Source organism: Triplophysa dalaica, chromosome 2 (assembly GCF_015846415.1).
Source record: "Triplophysa dalaica isolate WHDGS20190420 chromosome 2, ASM1584641v1, whole genome shotgun sequence".
Taxonomy (NCBI): domain Eukaryota; kingdom Metazoa; phylum Chordata; class Actinopteri; order Cypriniformes; family Nemacheilidae; genus Triplophysa; species Triplophysa dalaica.
This window is the reverse complement of record NC_079543.1, coordinates 11,987,734-12,009,759: the sequence shown is the minus strand read 5'-3', so window position 1 is coordinate 12,009,759 and position 22,026 is coordinate 11,987,734. Positions and strand designations below refer to the sequence as shown.

At 36.8% G+C, this 22,026-nt stretch overlaps 1 protein-coding gene across 6 annotated transcripts in view; it reads left to right on the top strand.

Annotated features, from left to right (window-relative positions):
- Nucleotides 1–211: 211 nt before the first annotated feature.
- The window catches only part of dclk2a (doublecortin-like kinase 2a), a 41,832-nt gene continuing 20,017 nt past the window's right edge, over nt 212–22,026 (top strand). For all 6 annotated transcript variants that reach the window (XR_008909288.1, XM_056770058.1, XM_056770044.1 and 3 more), the window contains exons 1-2: nt 212–1,005; nt 7,444–7,784. Coding sequence is in view for 5 of the 6 variants with exons in the window: in XM_056770058.1 (XP_056626036.1) it covers nt 609–1,005; nt 7,444–7,784 (738 nt within the window). In the remaining variant the exon portion in view is untranslated. The remainder of the gene's footprint in view (nt 1,006–7,443; nt 7,785–22,026) is intronic.

Genomic DNA, 22,026 nt, shown 5'->3' with positions numbered 1-22,026 from the left:
AGAATTCTGGGAATGAGCCTATACACACAAAAATAAATTATAGGCTATTATATGATTATTATTATATCAAATTATAGATATAATTTTTATTATTAATTTAAGTGCATGGTTCCCTTAAAATCAAAATATATCCGATGTTTTTAGGACCGTGAGGAGAAGCTGATCTCGCTCCTCCAATGGCGCTGCTGATGTAGGTGTGTGTTGGCCTGAATGTGTGCCAGTGGAGGGATGAAGAGAGCGGTGTATGGTCACGCGTGTCCAGTGAGCTCACATACAACTCTACGCGTTTCATCAGGATGATCTGGGCTCATCCGAAGGATATTATCTGTCCAGCGAGCACACAATTGTCTTAACATCGTTGTTCTTGGACTTATGGACTACTGGGCCTCTTCCACAACCTTGTAAATTCTAAATGTATTCATTCTTTTGCTGGGTTTAAAGTTGATCGAAAACTGTTTTTAATCCAGTAGGTACAGTTGTAGCCTAAAAGAAAGCGCGTCAAATTTGATTGAAGTCAAAGGAAGCAACTGATATCCTACATTGTTTAGAAATAACACGTAAAAGTTCTTATATTAAGGAATCAGTGCTTTGACTTCAGGGAAATAAACATGTCCAGCAGAAGTATCGAGTGGGAGCATTTCGAGGAGCGCGAGAAGAGTCACCGGTCTCCGCGCGGCAGCGCCGGTTCTCACTCCGGCGCGCGGGGTAACGGGCTCGTGCCAAGTCCCGCACACAGCGCGCACTGTAGCTTCTACCGCACGCGCACCCTGCAGTCGCTCACCACCGAGAAGAAAGCGAAGAAAGTTCGCTTTTATCGAAATGGCGACCGATATTTCAAGGGCTTGGTGTACGCGGTGTCCCATGACAGATTCAGGTCAGTGGATGCGCTGCTGATGGAGCTGACCCGCTCTCTGTCGGACAATGTAAATTTACCACAGGGAGTCCGGAGCATCTACACTATAGACGGGACAAAGAAGATCACCAGCCTGGATGAGTTAATAGAAGGTGAGGTGTAACACGACTATACTGTAGATGTCTATTTAGACACAACAGACCATTTAAATGCTTTTTAGACATCCAGGCCTTTAATAATCTCTGTGTATTCAAATAAGCCTACTTTGTCATTCAACAACTTTATTCAACAATGCATTTTAGTTTAACTTAATACTTTCATTGTATAACAAAATATTGTTATTATTTTTTATAATTATTTATATTAATAATTTATCACAAATTGTAATGCAAAGTGGATTGATGATAAGTTTGACTAAAACTTTTCCACTGGACTCCATAGGTCCACTAATTCTGTTTTTTTTTAACAACACCCTTGTAACTCTTAACGTGACTGACTTGACTACTAACTGATGAATTATGTAGAGTAAGATGTGGCTGTATGTAATTGGCCACTTAAAGAGTCAAGTCACTTAAGGTCAAAGCCATTATAATCTCCATTCTTTTATAGACTGAAGTCGACTGTAGACAGTAATAGGAGCTTAGCTGACATTTGCAAGTCAAAGCCAGTCAACAGTACTAGAACAGGAATGTTTTATTTTATTATAAGGTCTAAATGTGAGCATGTCACTAAAAGCACACTTTTTGAAATAGATGGTTTGTTATATAATTTGTAGAATATTTTAAACTGATGTTAAAATGCATGTTGTTTGTAGATTTTGTAGATAGTCACACTATCCTAACTATTTTTGCTGAATTGGTATGTGGTATCCGCTTTGGCCCAGAATTCAAGTTTGTGACGCAGAATGTGCCTTTGTGTTTGCTCTGTAATGCAATTGTCCGTGAGCTTTGCATCTGAAGTGCTGAGCTCAGCAAATCTTTACAGGACTGGCGTTGGTCTATTTTGTGTTTTAAAGACATACACAGCGTGACCAAAGGTATGAATGCTTTTCGTTAAACAACCAGCAATAAGCAACCATGTGAGAATGTGTTTGAAGCTGGTGACATGTCTTGACACATGTCTCCACTAAACTTTGTTGAATGATGGGCACATCAGGGTCCCATCTGCACATCTGATTATGAGGATGTGGTGGAGGGTTCATAACCCATGTGGCTGTTTCACACCTGAGTCCAATGTGAACGACATGCATTATACTTTATTCCCCAGATATCTGTTCCTACACGTATAAAGTGTCAAATAGCTGTCATTACATTCGTATTTTGAGACAGTTTATTCATCAGTATCGCTGACCCCATCTGGTGTCGATTAATTAGCCTTTTGTTCATTTCTCAGCTTAATAAAGCCCAGTGCCTTGGGAGCCCCAGCCTCCCTCCCTCCTGTTTCAGAGCAAACTGAGTAAAATTGATATTTTAATCCAGTGGCAATGAAATGACTTTATATTTTGGATGAATGGCTGTGGTTCCAGCTCAGTGGCAAAGCCACTGTATATTTTCATGTGAATAAACAAATGTTTATTTCACACTAAGTGAGTCACCGGTTCTCAGATGCCTGATTCCCTTAGCAACTGAGATCAGAACTACCGCATATATCACATTTTTTTTCCTAATTCCTCTGAATGTTTATAAATATATTGTGCTTTCATGGTGACATTAAAAAAGCTATGACATTTCCGGGATCTGCGTTGGGTGCAAGTGATTATACATCACCAATATCACTTTTGCTTAGTTATATGACATCTACAGCTTGACTTCCATAAACCCAGTCTCTAAAACTAAATATAACACTTACATAGGCCTGCATGATTCATCTTATTTTAATTGTAAAAGCGATTTATGCCTCCTTCGATTAAGTGAGCATAATTGTTGCCATACTAATGTGTTAATAAGCATAAAACGTTAATGTGATTAAGGTCACACTTTATTTTAAGGTCCAATTCTCTGTATTAAAAAAACATTAACTATGACTTTTGACTCAGTAAACTACAAATTTGTTGCTTATTAATAGTTAGTATGGTAGTTGTTAGGTTCAGGTATTAGGTAGGGCTAGGGAAGTAGAATATGTTGAATATGTGCTTCAGAAGTACTAATAAACAGCCAATATGCTAAAAATGGGCATCTAATTAGCAACTAGTTAATATTGAGAATTTGTCCCTATACTTAAGTTTTACCGTGATTAATGTGCATCATTTTGGTTAGATTTACACTATCCCATGTTTTTCTTTAAAATATGTACATTTTTGGACTTTTCTAAAGAAAACAAAAAGGTTTGATCTACAAAATTTATTTATAATTGGGTTCTATAAGGTTCTGTCTGCAAGCCAGTCAGCACTTTGAATGCACACAAGAGGACCAATCAGGATAAGATTTCTTTGTTTTGTTTTAGGTTTTATTGAAGATTAGGATTTTTTAGATTTAAAGACACAACACTAGCCAGCAGCACTAGCTTCCTAATACCTGTGAGACATGCTTTAATGAATGTTTTGCAGTTAGAACCTTATAATTCTAAGCAGAAAGTGATTTTTCAGAATTAGAATACATTTAGGGTCTCTTTTTTTTACAAATGAAAGAGATTTGTTCCTCATATAATTTTTGCTATGAAATTGCAAAAACTTTGAAGCTCATTATCTAAAAACTACTTAGAACACAGATAGAACCTTAAAATTCCAAGGCGACGATTTTTGTGCATGGTTAGGTATATTTATCAATTTGGGTGTTCCCCACGTGAACCACGAAGATTTTCCACAATCAATGTTTTTTAAAGTGGTAAGTTTAATTTAACTGCTTGTTAATATGTTGCATCTGTTAAAGTGATAGTTCACCCAAAAAAAATTTTTTTTATCATTTAATCTTTGCATTTCAAACCTGCATGACTTTTTTGCTTCTGCAAAACAGAAAATAATATATTTTGAAGAATGTGTTGGTAACTGAAGGCAGAACCCATTCACTTTAATTGTAAAGACACAAAACCAATACAAGTCAATGGGTAAGGGCATTGTTTGGAAACCAACATTCTTCAGATTATCTTCTTTTATGTTCTGCAGAGCAACGAAAGTCACACAGGTTTGAAATGAAAAGATATGCATATACATGATTACAGAATATTCGTTTTTGGGGGAACTATCACCTTAAAGCGGCCCTAACACAAGGGGTTTCTGCCAATCTCATGTTAACCTTGAGTACCTATAGAGTAGTATTGCATACGTCATATCTTCGAAGAGTATTTCGTTTAAACACATTTATAAAAGATAGATACAACTAGATACTAGATTTTTTGTTATATTAGCCATAATGAGCAGCCTCTGCACACAATCGCAATCTTCTTCTTGTAGTATTTGGTGGTGAATTGCATGGTACCTTTAGCGCCACCTGCACAAAGGGAGTATTGAGGCTGTACAGTATGGGTAATATCATTAAAATTGACATTCAAATTTATGAAAATATTGAGCGAGTCACTTCACGAAACTTCAACATGTCGCCAGGAGCCGCTTTTTGGAATTTTGTGCTTTAGGAACTCTTAGAATGGTCGACCCCATAAACTCCCATTATATGAAGCAGAGAGGGCTGCGGATTTACCAAACAATCTTCTTTATGATTCTGTTCAAAAAAATGTCACCTACATCTCGGATGGCCTAAGGGTGAGTAAATAAATGGCAAATTGGAGTTTTGGGCTAAACTATCCCTTTAAGCAAGACAATTCACTGATAGTTAACCCAAAAATGAAAATTCTGTTGTTATTTACTCTCGCTCAGATTGTTTCAAACTTGTTAACATTTCTTTGTTCTGCTAAACAGAAAGGAAGATATTTTGTCAGTAACCAATCAGATCTCATCCCCATGGACTCCCATAGTATTTATTTTTCGTAAAAAATGGGAAATAAGAGTTTTAATTTTGGGGTGAACTGTCCCTTTAAGTTGCCTCTTTTCAAGGGGAAATATTTCAATTTTTTAGAATAGTTTCAATTTATATTATTTTTGGGATATTTTTATTGTATCACATATCCTTCCATATCCTTCCATATCATTATCTCATTCAGGTTTTAAATAAAGAAGGTTTTACAGTATAGCGTACTAAGCATTTTTTCACTAAACATTTTTTCAGTCTTTTTTGTTCTCACATCACTGGCAGAAATGAGCTTACGTACTTCCAACAGACCCTTCGGACTACACCAAGAATTTTTACATCCATTTATAAGATGTGTTGCTTTATAACCGTCTGGCTATCCTGTCTAATGATCCCATCGACCTTAACATCAAGATAGGTTTACCACCATAAAGCTTACACAGTCCATATAGTTCATACCTCTCTCACTGTTTGCTGATGTAAGTGGCTCACCTGCTTAAACAACAGCATCATTCATCATTCAATTGTCAAATAGTGATGATAATTTCATCATAATGGCCATACATGTGTATCCTGCTATTTCACTCTTACATTATGAACATGTTGTTCAGACGTATTTCCACTGAGAGTGGAGAGTGTCAGCGGATGTTTGGAGTTGAAGGTTGTTTGTCTTGTTTTGATACACTAGCATGTCTTATGCAGTGACAGCCCTCCTCTTCTTATGATGACAAAGCTCCATTTTCAGACCAGCTGCCTCTGCGGTAGTGCCAAGATGTGCCATGTCACATACACAACAAACATGCCCTCTATGCTGTCAAACACAATTTCACATGGTTCAAAAACTTAGCAAAACAACAGCTATCAAACAAGCAGGTGCAAAAGTTCCTTTGTGAGTGCATTTAATCAGCATTTGTTAGCAAATCATGTGTTTAAAAAAATGCTTGTCCATCTTGTGGTTTTTGTTTACTAAAACATTTGGGAGTGCAAACTGGCTAGCAGTTATGTTGGAATTCCTTAAAAAAAAATATGCCTTGGACATTGTCCAGAACTACAGCTGAAAAGTGCTGAGAAGGAGGGCTAGGGTCGTGAACGGGCTAAGTGCATGTTTTTTTTCTGCCCAATGCATTAAAACCTCGGCAATCTTTAGTTATATATAGTAAGTAGGTATATTGGTTATATTGTACTACACAATATGAAGCAAGGTTTGTTAACATCTAAATACCTCACCCCTACAATATGCTTGGGTGTTCTAGGGTTCATATCTGGACTTTGTGCAGACCAGTCAAGTTCTTCCAGATGCATTTCTTCACTGTTGCAACAGAGTTGGAAGCACACAATTCCCTATAACGTCATTGTAGGCTGCAGCAATATTATTTTCTTCAATGCAAATTTAATCAAACATGAATGTTCAATCGTAATTCACTCATTCTAATGCCTTCATAAAAGTACTCTTGTGAGTTGTGTTGGTTTGTTGGTTTCTGTGAGAAACGATTAACATTGTATAAAATACTGCATATATTAGGCATGAAATCAAATATGGCCGCACATCAATAACTCAAAATTGGACCATGCCTATCTTGTGACAACTAGCCACGAGACTTGAAAAAAACAATAAAATTAAATTATGAGAATATTCTTCCTTTAAAGCAACATTAGAGAACTTTTGCTTATGGTCCCCCATGTGGTCGATAAGCGCAATTGTCTGTTATCAGAGTCATAAGTTCTGTAGCTGTATAAGCTTCTACTTGGGCAAGGCGCTACACGTAAATTTGTTGACTAAGCAGAAACTGCTGTTATATCATGTCACTTCATAAACTGTGCATGTCTAAAGCACTCTTTTGGCTCCCGCGGGTATACTACTGGGCTATAATAATAGCTCAAATTAGATTTTGAGGTAGCAGCAGCTTGTTAGCGCATAGCCTGCTAGCTACATAGCACATTTGCAGTCACTCAAAACAGAACGCATGGATGTGAATGTGTTTTTTAACCAGCAAACGTGACGAGGCATGATTATGCTACATAAGCTATTGAGACCCGGCAACATTAGGCTACATTATCTCTAGTCTACCTTACATTAATAAATTGTGAACCTGTATAATTAGTGTGCAAATAGACAACCTGAGCAAAGCCTAATAACTGATAAGCTCAATAGTGTACTATTAAGAACATTTTTACATATAAGAATTTCAGATCCAGTAGCAGTGAGGCTAGGTCTCCATCCGTTTTGAAACCCGTTGCCTCTTGCAGCTTGTGCTCCCGAGTGTAAGTCCGTAAGATATTGCTTCGTGTTCGTGTCCGATCACTCTCTCTTAGGTAGCAGGGGCAGTAAAATTTGTCCAGTTAAGAGTTGTCCTACCACTAAAATACCAATTATTTTAAGGTCGAAAAACTCTCTAGTGTTGCTTAAAAGGGCCTTGAAGCCATAAATTACAGGGGGGCGTCCCACAAATTTTGGCCACATAGTAAATTTGCTTAAACATTTTTTGGTACAGATTTTTCTTGTACAGAGATGTAGTATCATATTGACTCAAATTAATGCTAGAGTGTGTGTTTTGTGCGTGTGGTTCAGTATTTAAAAAAGCAAAAAGCTATATATTAATGATCTACAATTCCCCAAATAATCTTTATTTGCATACTAAGCATTTGACACTGAACATCATCAAATTCCTCTTATTCCTTCCTCTCTGGCAGGAGAGAGCTATGTGTGCTCTTCAAACGAACCCTACCGTAAAGTGGAATACACCAAGAACGTTAACCCTAACTGGTCAGTCAATGTGAAAACGGGCACGTCGCGCTCGCTTCCGTCACTTGTCACCACTAAGAATGAGCAGAGAGAACGGGAGGGCAAAGACTTCATCAAACCCAAGCTGGTGACGGTCATCCGTAGCGGCGTCAAACCGCGCAAGGCCGTCCGGATCCTACTGAACAAAAAAACGGCTCACTCTTTTGAGCAGGTGCTCACAGACATTACCGACGCCATTAAACTGGACTCGGGGGCTGTGAAGAGACTCTACACTCTGGAGGGCAAACAAGTAAGTGATGGATCGAAAAAGCCATTTAATAAAATGATCTAAATAAAGATATTAGTCAAAACCCAATGGGGTTTTGCAATGGTCCCTATATTGCCAAGGGGCTTCATTTATCCATGTTTTCCAAGTGAGTGGGTGGTCATGTTATCCTCTCTGTTTATGAGGTACTGAAGGGTGGAATTGGCCATTGTGACACATATGCAAATGTAACATCTTTTAGGTTGTTTCTTGAACTGGATAATAACCTTATTTTCTCCCTGAAGTGCCAGTAGAGCATTGTCTTGTAAAAAATGGCCTCACTTTTTATCACCTAATCAATGTGAATGCTTCCCAAGGGAACCTCAAATAATGATCTAAGCCATGTAGAATTTACATATAGATAGTACAGAATTATACACCAGGAGCTGATAATGACCACCTGAACCCTCTTCAATTCTCAACATGCTTGAGCCAGACAGGAAACCCAGATGGGACGTGTCTGTGGTCATTAGAACGATAAAACAGTCATCCTTGTGTTATTTCCGGGGTTATGACCCAAAAAAGAATAAAAAAAGCGATAAATAAACAGGCTAGAGAGAACAAAGCTATTACGTGCAACTTCAGTTATCACTTTCTGGCGTCTTGATGATGTCATCAGCGATTCCACTCTGCAGTATTGTATTGTTGATCTTCCATAATTATGCACAATTGTCTGCAAAAAGGTGAATGCAGAATTCATACCCAAAATGAAGTTAACGTATGTACGAAACCTTAGAGCAGTTTGTCTGTTTAGGGCTACTGTAGACACAACATGGCGAATTCCATGAAAGGGGACCCGCGGTGTATGTAGATAGAAAAAGCTCATTCTAAGGTTATAAAAACATAACGCTTCATTGTGTAAGGTCTTAATACATTATATTGCATTTATGTCAACATATCCTTATTGGACCTTTGATAAACTTTTGTGTATCCTTTTTAAATTCAGAGGTTTTTGACTTTCTGATTTATTGTATGTAGACTCTAGGGAATGAAATTTAATGACGTAATGTTTTTCATACACTAGTTTTGGTTATTAAATCAGCATCAAGTTCATTTTTGTTCATGTTTTAAGCCTCAGAAGAGCAAATGTTATGTATACCTTCTCCGTGGGAACATCCAGGTTTATGATTTAAGATATATAGAATAGTTATTGTGATTAAAGAGATAGTTCACCCAAAAATTCTTTCATCATTTACGGACCCTCAGATTGTTCCAAACCTATATAAATGTTTTGTTCTGCTGAACACAAAGGAAGATATTTGTAAGAATGTCAGTAACCAAACAGATCTCATCCCTCATTAGCTCCCATAGTATTTATTTTCCCTTCTATGGAAGTAAATGGGGGATGAGATCTGTTTGGTAACTAACATTCTTACAAATATCTTCCTTTTTGTTCAACAGAACAGAGAAATTTATACAGTTTGGAACAATCTGACGGAGAGTCAATGATGACAGGATATTCATTTTTGGGTGAACTGTCCCTTTAATGCTTTCGGATTGAACCTTCTGTCAATATCTACTGCTAAGTGTGTTACATTGCTTGTTGTAGGTCCTAAAATATGTCACACAATCTTATGACAGTTTGTAAATATCTTGCAAATTCATACAAATCAAATTTTTAAGTATTAGTCGATTTGCTTTAACGCCAGTGATGGTCAGAGTTGGGAGTAAAGCTTCATTCCTGCTTTTTTCAAATAATCTTACGTTTCTATATTCATCATATGAATCCATACAAAATTGCCACCACTTAAAATTATTTTGTTTTCCAGTGAGAACAACAGGCTGTAAATGCCCATTAAAGCTACTGTTAGATATCAATTAAATGTCAATTTGATTATTGTTGGGTGGGAAAGGTTTCAAGTAAATTGGTCCGTTCTTCTACTTTTATGCTGGAATGAGCCATGATGGTGTGGGGTTGGACATGCTAAGTGACACTTTACTCTCACTGTTTGTATGTTCTTAGCCTTGTGAGTAAGATTAAGGTCATTGATTAATCACTTGATCTTTCAAGGTTTGACGGAACATATCTTGCTCGTTTTCCATGGAAGTGCTGATGGGATAATAAAGTAAAACCTTAAAATATTCAGATATTTTCTGGAATCTTGTATATCAACTAGTGCGTCTGCCAAATTAAGAAAGCTTGTTCAAATCCATTAAACTAATTTAGATGTCACCTGTCTTACAGTTAAGCTTCTTTTCACACCTTAAATGCACATGTTGTTGCTTTCAGGGTACATGTGCATGTATGAGTATATAATATGCGTCAGCACACGCCCATGAGGAGAGAATTTCACTTGGCATTGTGTTGACTTGAGAGTTCTTCAGATCTGATTCAGGCAAGCCATTCCTGCCTATGATATGTGATTACAGCTGGCACACCCACACAAGGACTGTAAAGAGTTTAGGGTGGAGTGACCAAGACACACAGCTGCAAACACACCCGATTTTATCCCTCATATATGAAATGCATTAAAATGAGCCTTGTTTGACCATTATTACATCTCTTAGACTCAAATAAGATGAGTAAAATCACTTCACAGCCTCAGCATTCGCGCATCACAATCGAAGAAGGCCCTCATTAAACACTAAATGATGAATATTTAGGGGTGACATTCATGTTAACTCGATAGCCACTGGGTACCATCTGCTTCTGAGCATTCCGAGCCTAATTCTCGGCAGGTGGGGGTGGGGCGGAGAGGCGTGGACACCCCCCTGCGACTCCATCCAGCTCTGCTGTAATTGAACCTTAAGGCTGGGGGATTTAAAGTGCAGCTGGCAGGTGTGGGACGAACGAGAGGGGGCCAGCAGGAGGCAACACAAGATTCTCAGTCACACACACTCCTTATTAACGCCTATGAATGCCAATCGCCTTTTTCCTTTCTTCTTAAAAAGCTTTGCTTGGTTTTACATCTCAACAGCAGATGGACAGAAAGAAGCCACGCACTTTCTTTGGCAGGACTTTGGATTTGCCGCGCCAAATCAGTAATCGGTGGTTAAGACTGACCCTTTTGAAGCATTGGAGATGTTAACTTGGTTATGTCCCCTCAGATGTGTGTCTTTTGCTTTTAGCCGATAATGACATCCAATTACATGGTAATAGACCCTCTATAATTGTTTTATAAGTCAGCATAAGGACAAGTCTGTTTCTAGGACAACAGCAACGGGGAGGTGCATGTTATAGTCAAGACAAAAGAGGGGTCATCACTTTGTATGGTAAAAGTAGCACACAAATCACCTAAAAGCTCAAAGGCAATTTTATAATCATTTGTACATTCTTTAAAAACATTATATATAGGGCCATTGTATATTTTCTCAAAAATCTCAAAATTAGTTTGGAAATGAGAAACAAGTATGTTAGGTTCCCAACATCACACATGTTCTGTACCCTTGCTAGTTATCTTAATGTATTTATTACTTGTAAAGGAATCAGATTTACAAATTTGTAAACTTTCACAAAAGCTAAATATTTTTTTAAAATAAAAATGAATTCATAACCCAGTAGCAAAAAATATTTCCTTTCTTTCTTTAAAGTTTACTTTATCAAATGTTGGTTTATCTTTGTTTTGAGGTCAAGAGTAAATGGAAGTGACCTAGAATCTTACAAAGTATGACAAATAAAGCATCAGCTAAAGATTTTCATTGTTTTCCATCTTGTAGTTATTACATATTAACAATAAGCTAAACTATATTACTTATCAAATCAACGTTATTTATTTCATTTTAAATGCATTTTAGCAGATGACAGAGATACTGAGTGTAGATTGGTGATACTGCATGTGATGGTTGTGATGGACAGTGGGGGCTGGTGATTGACATGTAGTCCCTCGAGTGCATTAGCATAATAACAGCCTTTCATTGTTCGCATAACATCAGGATAATGTTCACAGTCAACCGATCTCTGATCTGTCAGATGTCCCCTGAATACAGTTTCATGGCAAACACAACAGACTTCAGAATCAGATCAAATTCTTTGAGGACGTGATTCACATTAGATCATGTACTCATCAGTAAATAGGACACTTTGTTTTAAAGGTCTAGTGTTTGAAATTTAGATACAATCATTGTTTGACTTCAAATAATTATTACACCAACATCTGCACCCCCATCAACATAACTATTGTGCACAAGTAACAGAAATAAATGTAGTTAAACCCAAAGAATTGTATGTTCTGACTATGGCTTTCACAAGCAGAAATGTGTCAGTGGAGCCAACCTGGGTCATTGTTTGATCTCAATGCCCTCTTTTGTGTTTGTCTGCCAGTCTGGAGACTTTATCAAGTGAGGAAGGCCTTTCCATGTGGCTCATCGTTCACCGGCATCACTTTTCCTGTTGGTTCATTTTTGTTTGTACTAGGGCTGACAAAGTCAACTCATTTACATGATTAATTAGAGATGTTTAGGGAACTTTTTTTGGAATGAAATCAATGTATTTTATGTCTTTAGCAAAGCATCTTATCAGTCAGTCACTAAAACCCCATTCACGCAGACCACTGATCCTAGAAAATTGCCGAAAATTGCATAGAGTGCCTTATATGTGAATGCAAACGCATCATAGATTGATCCGAAAAGTGATTCCGGAAAGGGGACCTAGTAACATTAACGGAATTTAGTCCTGGAAAGCGCCATGTGTGAACAAAAGGCAGAAACAATGCCGTAAAAGTTTTGTAGTGATGACACACATTTATAATGAGTTGTAAATAATTTGGATATGAAAACAAATACAGTTAAGCAAGTAATTTTTGTTTGTTAGTAAATCGAACACAAAAAAATAGGCCTACTTTTTGTCTTTAGCTAAATCATGGATGAATGCAAGAGTCCTAATAACCAAACCTAAGGTCAGATGCGAGAATGGCATTGTCTGCTTCTAAACTCAGTTTAAACTTGAAATTTCTTTTATCAAAGCTATTATCCTAAAAATAATCAGCGCTTCAATAACCTTGATCACTTACTAACCTTTAAAATATGGTTTTGTGCACCTGCTGTGCTGCACTCCGGAGAAGCCCTTGAGTTTCTGTATAGACACTCTTAACAGACTTACTCCAAACTTTCACCCGACCATTTATGTGCTTGTTTTTCTCAACAAAAACATTGTAAACAATATAAACATGATGATCATATAAAGACCTCAATGTTTATTTGTGGTTTTTACAGCATTTGTGCAATATGCTTTAGGCCCTGTTAACAGGTTTTTCATTCGATCTGCGTGAGCTTATTCCGAAATAAATGTCTCTTTAAATGATAATAAGTTACGGCGAACTTACCAACCTTCCATCCGGCGTGTCAACACAACACACATGTTGTACTGCCATGGCAATGGTTTAGCTAAATGATATTTCCTGAATTCCTCTGCAGTTAGATTCGTCTTAAACGTATCTAGCTCTGAACCGCCAGCCTGACAAGCGGGTCTGTGAACGGTGCCGTAATGGCACTGGACCGGATGGCTGCTTGCCGGAGCTGGATTATCTTTGCCTGTTGCAAGTCGTTTCCATGATGTATTATGTGTATCTGTTTTTCTCACCACTTTCCTCATGTTATGCTTTTCTTCTTAAATCCATTTCGTTACACTTTACTTGTATATGTGTAATGACAATACATTGAATACAATCCAATCAAATAATTTGTCTGGAGACAAAAAATTCCGTCACAGGAAACAGCGCTCACGTTGTGCGTGTATGTTTGCCTAAAATCCACGCATTGCGCATTTCATTAGCAAAACAAACAGCTTGCCGCAGCTAAACATATTAACGCACATAATGTATTAACATTCATACAGCTAAACTCCAAGTGTCCATCTGGACTTATATACAGTATGTTTATCACTTTCTTTGAATGTTCTATTTAGCCCGTGACTGACTTAGCTCTAGAGGGGCTTAAACATTATAATAAAATCCGCTTTGGACATCACAACCGGAACGAAATCTGAATGGCTCGATTTCTCACATGCTTGCAGGGAAAGGCAAACCAAAATAAACTTACTGGGTTCTTATTTTTCACGTTTTCTGGGTTGCTAGATGCCCCGGGGAGCCGATTATAGAACTTAAACACAGGGGTTTTCATATGATGTCTCCTTTAAGGCTGTGTAAATTTGCACCGAACAAACCTGATCAATTTGCTTTTACTTGTTTTCATATGACAGCTTAATATAGCTTTAACCTTCATTGCGTTCTTGTGCCTCATTCATTTTGTTGTTCTGCATTTACCAATAAAAAATATGAATTAAAAAGTTTGTTTTAAAAATTGACGTCTTTTTCATTTGCAAAAGGCAACAATATATGCTACAGAATAGTAAATAAAAAAACTGATATTATTTTGTCCTATTGGGCACTAGATAAAGGAATTAACAATAATTTTGCAGTAAGCTAATATTTACAAATTGCGCTTTTTATCCAACCTAAAACACTTGCAAGGAAATATCTTTCAAAGTGATCAACCCTATTTTCATGACAAAAAAAATGCACATAACATACATTGGAATTAAGTCATGTGTCTTTGTGGGATCTTCAACTAATGTGAACGCAAGCAAAGATTCCAGAAAATCACTGACAGTGTGAATGAACAAAATCTAACGATCCAAGGAAAATTCCTGGACACATTTTGGTATTTTCCAGGGTCTTAAATGATGTGTCTTGTTTCTCAAAAAAAATTAATTATTTTAATTGTAATTCTATTGTATTTTGAAAATATGAAAATAATATTTTAATGTAGTGACAGATAAGTCTACCCAAGAAGCACTTTGACTCTAACCCACACAGATTTTTTGGGGGGGGTCATGGTGTTGATGTTGCTGTGGTTAGACAGCTCGTGTCATCACAGTGAGAAATGAAAGCTGATGTTCTATTCGCTGCCACATCCTCATCAGTTGAACTTTTGATGACCGACTTCTCAAATGGCGTTCATTTTCTTTTTGCAAGCATTAGTCGCTGTAAGAGTTGCTTGTGAAAACAAAACTAATACGGTATGTAATGTGTTTATTTTATTAGGCCTACTTCATTCTTGATGTTTTTTCTTGTATTCTCTTTTACTTATTTTGTTCCCATGCATTGAACTCTTTGGGAACAGAACCACCCCATTAAATGTAATTTTAAACTTATCAGTCTCTTAACGCATAGTCATTACTGGGAAATTGTCTTTAAAAAGGCTCATTTATCAACACTGCCTTTAATGGTCCATTAGCTGACGAAAAGAGAGCATTTTTTCTTCAACTGCCACTGCTTTTCTTTTTTAGCTAATGGTTGTTAAACTCATTCAAACCTTGTTGTTGTGACCAAGGTTCCACCCCATTCAAATCCCCTGAGCCATCACTTCTGCTTGAAAGGAAAGCTAACACAGTACATTACCACTAATAGTTTTATATGTATGTGGGATCCTTCTCCCACACAGTTTCATCCAAAGCAACTTACAAATTAGAGAGCATTTAATGTTCACGTGTTTCTTAGTGTGAACTGCATTGCCAAGATTTTGGTCTTAGCAATTGTAATGAGATTGTCTTAGCTTTACTATATTTACATTTATTCATTTGGTAGATGCTTTTATCCAAAGCGACTTACAAGTAGGAGAGCATATACAATTTTGTCAACACGTAAAACAGATCTGTTAGTTTACAAGGCCATGCTACTTTTTTAGACAGACAGATTTTTTTAGACAGACAGACAGACAGTTATTGGTTAGTCAAATAAATGGGGAACAGGAATATATATATATATTCAGTTCAGTTGACTGATGCCAGTTTACGTTAAATTATTGATTGCAGAATTTTGATATCTAACCATGTGACAGTATTGGCTGTTTGTCACTTTCCTCATAAATGACCTATGGGTGTGTTTACTTTACTAAATTAGCTTCTCTGCTGTCTTTTGCTAAATGGATATTGGTGGTCAAGGGATCGTGTAAAAAGTGCAAACAATGCATTTTGAATGATAACGACGGTTAAACATCATTATATGATGAACAGAACACTACACTTCAGTTTCTTTACATAATATGTAGGGGGTGCCTAACTTTTAAAAGGAACTAAAGGTCATAATAAGCAGCCCACAATTTGGGGTCATTCTTAGATGAGGACAGGCTCTTTCTTAACTCTTATGTTTTGGGTCTCTATAGAGACCTCAGGTAACGAAATGTAATTGTTTTTTAAAATAAATGTAATTTTACTCTGCTTTTTATGTAATGTTAATTTGATAAAAGACCCACATTTCTAACTTTCATTCATGGGCATAACATGGATAATTTGACATGGTTTAGTATAACGGTTTTGCCCATCATTTGGAAAATGCTGTTTTAATATTATAGATATTGTGAAATCACAATTAAAGTCAAAGTTGTGCATTTTTGTACTGAAAAAATATTTTTATCAATAATGTTACATTATGACTGAAATCGAATCAAGGAAAAGTTGCAGTCTTTAGAGTTTACGATTTATTCAATAATCCGTTTTTCATAGAATTCTACAAATTTAATCTAAACATCAAACTCTCTCTCTCTCTCTGTGTGTGTGCGCATTTGAGCATGATGTTATTTGCATTGTTTGAAGTGTGCCACTTTCTTGCCATTTGGACAAGAGACAAACGTTTAAAAATTTTTTAGCATACGTCATTTGCGGGTCAAAAAGACCGCGAATACCACATAAAGGTTAAATAGTCCTTGAGAAAGACCTTTGTTTTGATAAAAAATGTATCTCTTCATTTCATTTATATGCCTTCTATTTCTCAATCCCTTCTTTTTTGGTCTTGACACAGTGTAGAAGGGAGCTGCTGTTACACCCTTCATTATTGTCAGGAGAAAAAAGCAGGGCTGTTATTACACTCAGCACACTGTCAGGTCTCTCTGAGTGCAGGCCTGTATTTTACTGGTCTGTGGAGGGGAGACAAGATGTCAAGGAGCTTAATAATACAAGTCTTAATGAAAACTTTTAAGATACTTAAAATAAAGAGATAAGACAAAGACTTAGTTGAATTTTTTTGTGTTAAGTATAATTATATAAGTATAATTATATTTTGAATGATGAAATATATTGCTTTTTTGTGATAAGTATAATGATTGGTCACCTTTGAGATTATCATTTGCTAATGTAAGCGCTACAACTGTGATTGCTCATACTTTGCAATGCTTAGCATATACTTGAAACATACAGCTTACCTGTGGCTCAGTGGTTAGAGCATGGCACTAGCAATGCCGAGGTCATGGGTACCATCCCAGGGGGTTCCACATAGTCAGAAAAATAATGTATTATACAATGCAATGTAAATCGCTTTGGATAAAAGTGTATGCCAAATGTGTAAATATAATGTGAATATTTGTCTGTGGGATTATAAAAGTGGTTTAACAATCCTGTAGATCTGCACAAATGAAGGGACCCAAATGATTATTCTAAAGACATGAATATTAGAACGATTTTTAGTGTGAGTTTTATGACATGTAACATTTCAGTAATGTTTAATGTACGTGGACACTGGATGTGCAGCCAGCGTGATTAAAGCAAGGATGAGGCATGCATTTATACTCAACTCAACTTTATTTATATAGCGCTTTTTACAATTTTCATTGTTACAAAGCAGCTGTACATGAGACACATTTAATACAAGTATGAATTCTAAAGCAGCCCCCCCGGCCAGGCAGATAGTGCAAAACAATATGCAAACGGTGGTGAGGAACCCAAAACTCCCATCGAGAAAAAAAACCTCAGGGGAACCCAGGCCCAACCAGGGGATTCCAGTTCCCCTCTGGCAAAAGCTGCTGCCTCTGCACAAGCTCATCAGTGCTTGCACAACAAGGCTTAATAAAAATATAAAAATTAAAGATTATCATTAACAATCTAATAGCATTTGAAATGTTGTAGAAAAAAACAAAGTTGTCGCGTCCTTTATCCAGCTCTATCCTCTTAGCACTTGTCAGGTCACCGCTTCCCATTCTCAGCTCTGCCATCAGGTCTGGGCATGAACTGCATCCTGCGGTAACCTTGGAACAAAGAGACAAGACTGGCTGAGAGTAGAGTACTGTTCTGCACTCTTTGATGCAACAAGTACATCATTTGTTGTTGGATGTGTTCCTGGTTCCGGTTGATCTAAATAATGCAGCCTAAATCCTCTGAGGATTAATATTATGGAGGTGTAGTGTATGCAAGATTAAAAAGATGAGTCTTTAGTCTAGATTTAAACTGACAGAGTGTGTCTGCCTCCCGGACCGTGCAGGGAAGAATATTCCAAAGTTTAGGCGCTAGATAAGAAAAGGATCTACCACCTGCACTTGATTTTGAAATTCTAGGTATTACCAACTGACAGGACCCCTTAGAACGTAATGTACGTGGTGGTCTGTAATACAATAGAAGTTCATTCAAATACTGCGGCGCTAGACCATGTAGGGCTTTATAGGTAATAAGCAAGATCTTAAAGTTAATGCGATGCTTTATAGGTAACCAGTGCAAGGTTGACAGAACCGGGGTTATATGCTCATACTTTTTTGTACGTGTAAGAACTCGAGCTGCCGCGTTTTGAACCAGTTGCAGTTTTTGTAATAGGCCCGCAGGGCAACCACCTAGAAGTGCATTACAGTAATCTAGTCTTGATGTCATGAATGCATGAATTAATTTCTCTGCATCTGACAGTGACAGCATATGACGTAATTTAGATATATTCTTAAGATGGAAAAATGCAATTTTACAGGTGTTTGCGACATGGCTTTCAAATGAGAGAGTACTGTCAAATACAACGCCAAGATTCTTAGCTGATGACGAGGATTTTATGGAGCATCCGTCAATCGTTAAGCAGTATTCTTGGTTGTTACGCATAGCAGTTTTCGGTCCAGTAAGTAACACTTCTGTTTTGTCCGAGTTTAGTAGTAAAAAATTGTTACTCATCCACATTTTTAAGTCAACTATGCAATCCTTTATTCGATGAAACTGCTGGGTTTCATGAGGCATCGAGGAAATATAAAGTTGAGTATCATCAGCATAACAGTGAAAGCTAATTCCGTGTCGCTTTATTATATCTCCTAGAGGTAGCATGTATAATGCGAAGAGCAGGGGTCCCAAGACTGAGCCCTGTGGTACACCGTACTGGACTTGTGATTTGCGGGACACCTCATTGTTTATTGCGACAAATTGAAAACGGTCGGATAAATAAGACTTAAACCATTTCAATGCTATTCCGTTAATGCCGACGTAATTTTCGAGTCTATGTAGAAGTATGCTGTGGTCAATGGTGTCAAATGCAGCACTGAGGTCTAGCAGCACCAATAACGAAATACAGCCACGGTCAGACGCTAAAAGCAGATCATTTGTAACTCTGATCAAAGCAGTCTCTGTACTGTGACATGCTCGAAATCCAGACTGGAATTCATCATTAATGTCATTCCTTTGGAGGAAGGAGCATAATTGAGTTGAAACTACTTTTTCCAGAACTTTAGATATAAAAGGTAAATTCGATATAGGCCTGTAATTCCCTAGTTCTTTGGGGTCGAGTTTGGTTTTTTTTAAAAGAGGCCTTATAACAGCCACCTTAAATGCTTTAGGCACATGTCCTAATGTCAGAGATGAGTTAATAATACTAAGAAGAGGATCTATAATTTCGGGGAGCATTTCTTTCAGTAGTTTTGTAGGTATAGGGTCTAGCATGCATGTTGATGATTTAGATGATTTAATGATTTTAGACAGTTCATCGTGATCTACTGTAGAAAATAATTGCAATTTCTCCTTAGGGGTGCTGTAGTTAGTTTGTTCAGCGGATTTCACTACAGGTTGCATTGTTATAATTTTTTCTCTTATATGTTGGATTTTACTTGTGAAGTAGTTCATAAATTCATCACTGTTATGCTGATAATCAGAATCTGACGTCGATGACGACTTATTTTTTGTTAATTTAGCCACGGTGTTAAATAAGAACCTAGGGTTGTGATGGTTTTCCTCTATTAGTGTTGAAAAGTAGGCGGATCTAGACGTTTTTATTGCATTCCTGTAATTTCGAGTACTATCCTTCCATGCTATACGAAATACCTCTAAATTAGTTTTCTTAAAGTTGCGCTCCATTTTACGGGATGCTTTTTTTAGAGTCTGAGTGTGTTCATTATACCACGGTGTTGGGCTGCTATTTTTAATTTTCTTTAAACGCAGAGGAGCAACTGTGTCTAATATTTCCGAGAAAGTAGAGTTAAAATTTTCAATAGTAGTGTCAAAATCGTCAACGTTATTACTCATGCTGGATATTTTAGACAATTCAGGCAGATTATCGAGAAACGCATCTTTGGTAGTTGAAGTAATCGTTCTACCATATTTGTAACAAGATATTGTGTCTGTCTGTCTAGATAAACACAAAATATGACATTTTTGATGAGTTCCATGTGTGCTATGTGTAAAATCAAGACATTTTGTTATAGATGCTTATATAAAGAATGTGGCATGCAGTTACTTATATAGAAAGTTATAAGACATTATAAAACACATTTCAATCTAACATCTGATTAAAATTGGTGGTTCTTGAGATTATACCAGATTGATTGGGTCACAGATTAAAAAAATTTGGGAACCCCTGTTCTAAAAATACTAGGAAAGCAGGCTATGCTCCCAAAATTATAATTAAGTATAATTTTGTTTTGACCAAGAATTGCTGTTGCTAGCTGCTGTTGAGTTTGACTCCATTAATATATGTTTTTAATTCTAGGATGGTTTTTCTCATCACACACAGAAACAATGTTATCTAGGAATGACAGAAAAACTTTGGCTCCATTCCAGACTGTATTTTGTTTTACAGATCCAAGATATCACCTAAAACATTTCAGGCCTAGTTAATAGTCTCCCAGTGTGGGATTCCTCTGTTACTGTACATAGGCCAGCAACTGTGCCCATATGGTCCTCTGATCTTTTGACTGATGGGAACACAGCTTAAAATCTGTCCCACAGACTTGTCATGTGTAGAGCATAGCACATTGGTACCAGCTCGGTTTAAAAGAAGAAACTTTATGTGGTTCACGTGTTTTCAGTAACCCTTTGCAATAAGGTTACAAATGAATGAAATGAAAATGTATTATTATTTACTCATCCTCATGGATCAAATCTCATCTGGTAAACAGTAGTAAAGATCTTTGGAACGCTATATAGTAAGCTTTAGGACTTTAATAATGCTAAATTTGCTAAATAATTCTAAGCATATGACCTGAATGATACTTCTAATCTTTGTTTCTGTGGGGAAGTGTGTTTATTGTGTTTTTCAAAGAATGCCCATTGAGCCTGTTAAATAGCAGATTTATCATTTACATTAATAACATGTTAACAAAGTACAAGAGAGACTTCAGAGCTTTATCTCCCATCAGTTCTCTCTTGTCCCGGTTTTTCATGCTCTGTACCCTCTATTTCACTCATTATTCTGTCGAATGTTGTGTCAAGCTTATAAAGTGGAGGATGGGCCTCTTTACCTCTGATTTCCATCTGTGACCATTCTCTCAATTCTGTGTGTGTGTGTGTTTGATGGAGCTCCACATTAGGACCATCTGTTTCTTGCTGCCCACCTTCATGAGTAGAGGAGAGTGGGCTGAGATCCGGACATCATTCCTTGAGTCCTTGCCCACTACCACCGCGGTTATGTGTGTATGGGGGTGTTTGCATGTATTTTCAAAATGTGACACACTGTATGTGTTACTCATCAGGATTGCAGATTTGGTGAATTTTTCCAAAAAATCCATGTGTGGCTTTTGTAGGTTTATTTTCTAAAGGAAATATTACATGACAACAGTAAGGATTTGAGTTGAATGATTTCTCCTTTTAATGATTTCTACTTTAGAATGATTTCTACTTTAGAATGATTTCTACTTTTCCTGTATTTAGAGTGAATATGCCATTTTTCAAGCAATAGAGGCACTAACAGCATGTTTTGTTAATGAGAAGTATTACTCAAGTCAGATACACAAAAAAAGTAGCTGTTAATTAATAATCAGTATATTTAATCAAATACACAGCTAATTTATGTTATTATTTATAATCACAAACAGTAACTTAATATTGTAGGAAGATATGGTTTCGACTGCCCTGTTACCAAAAAGACATAAACTTCAATTTATTAATAACTTTCCAACAATCCATTTATTTAATTTAAACAATCTTAAGAGTTTTAGGCACTGTGTTTTGTTTTGGGGTATTTCAAATGTTCTCTGAATCTTCATTGTGAATGACTTGCTTTATCAGTTCATAAGGGTAACAGATATCGATTTCTGTCACATGATTACTTCTATTCATTTCTCAAAC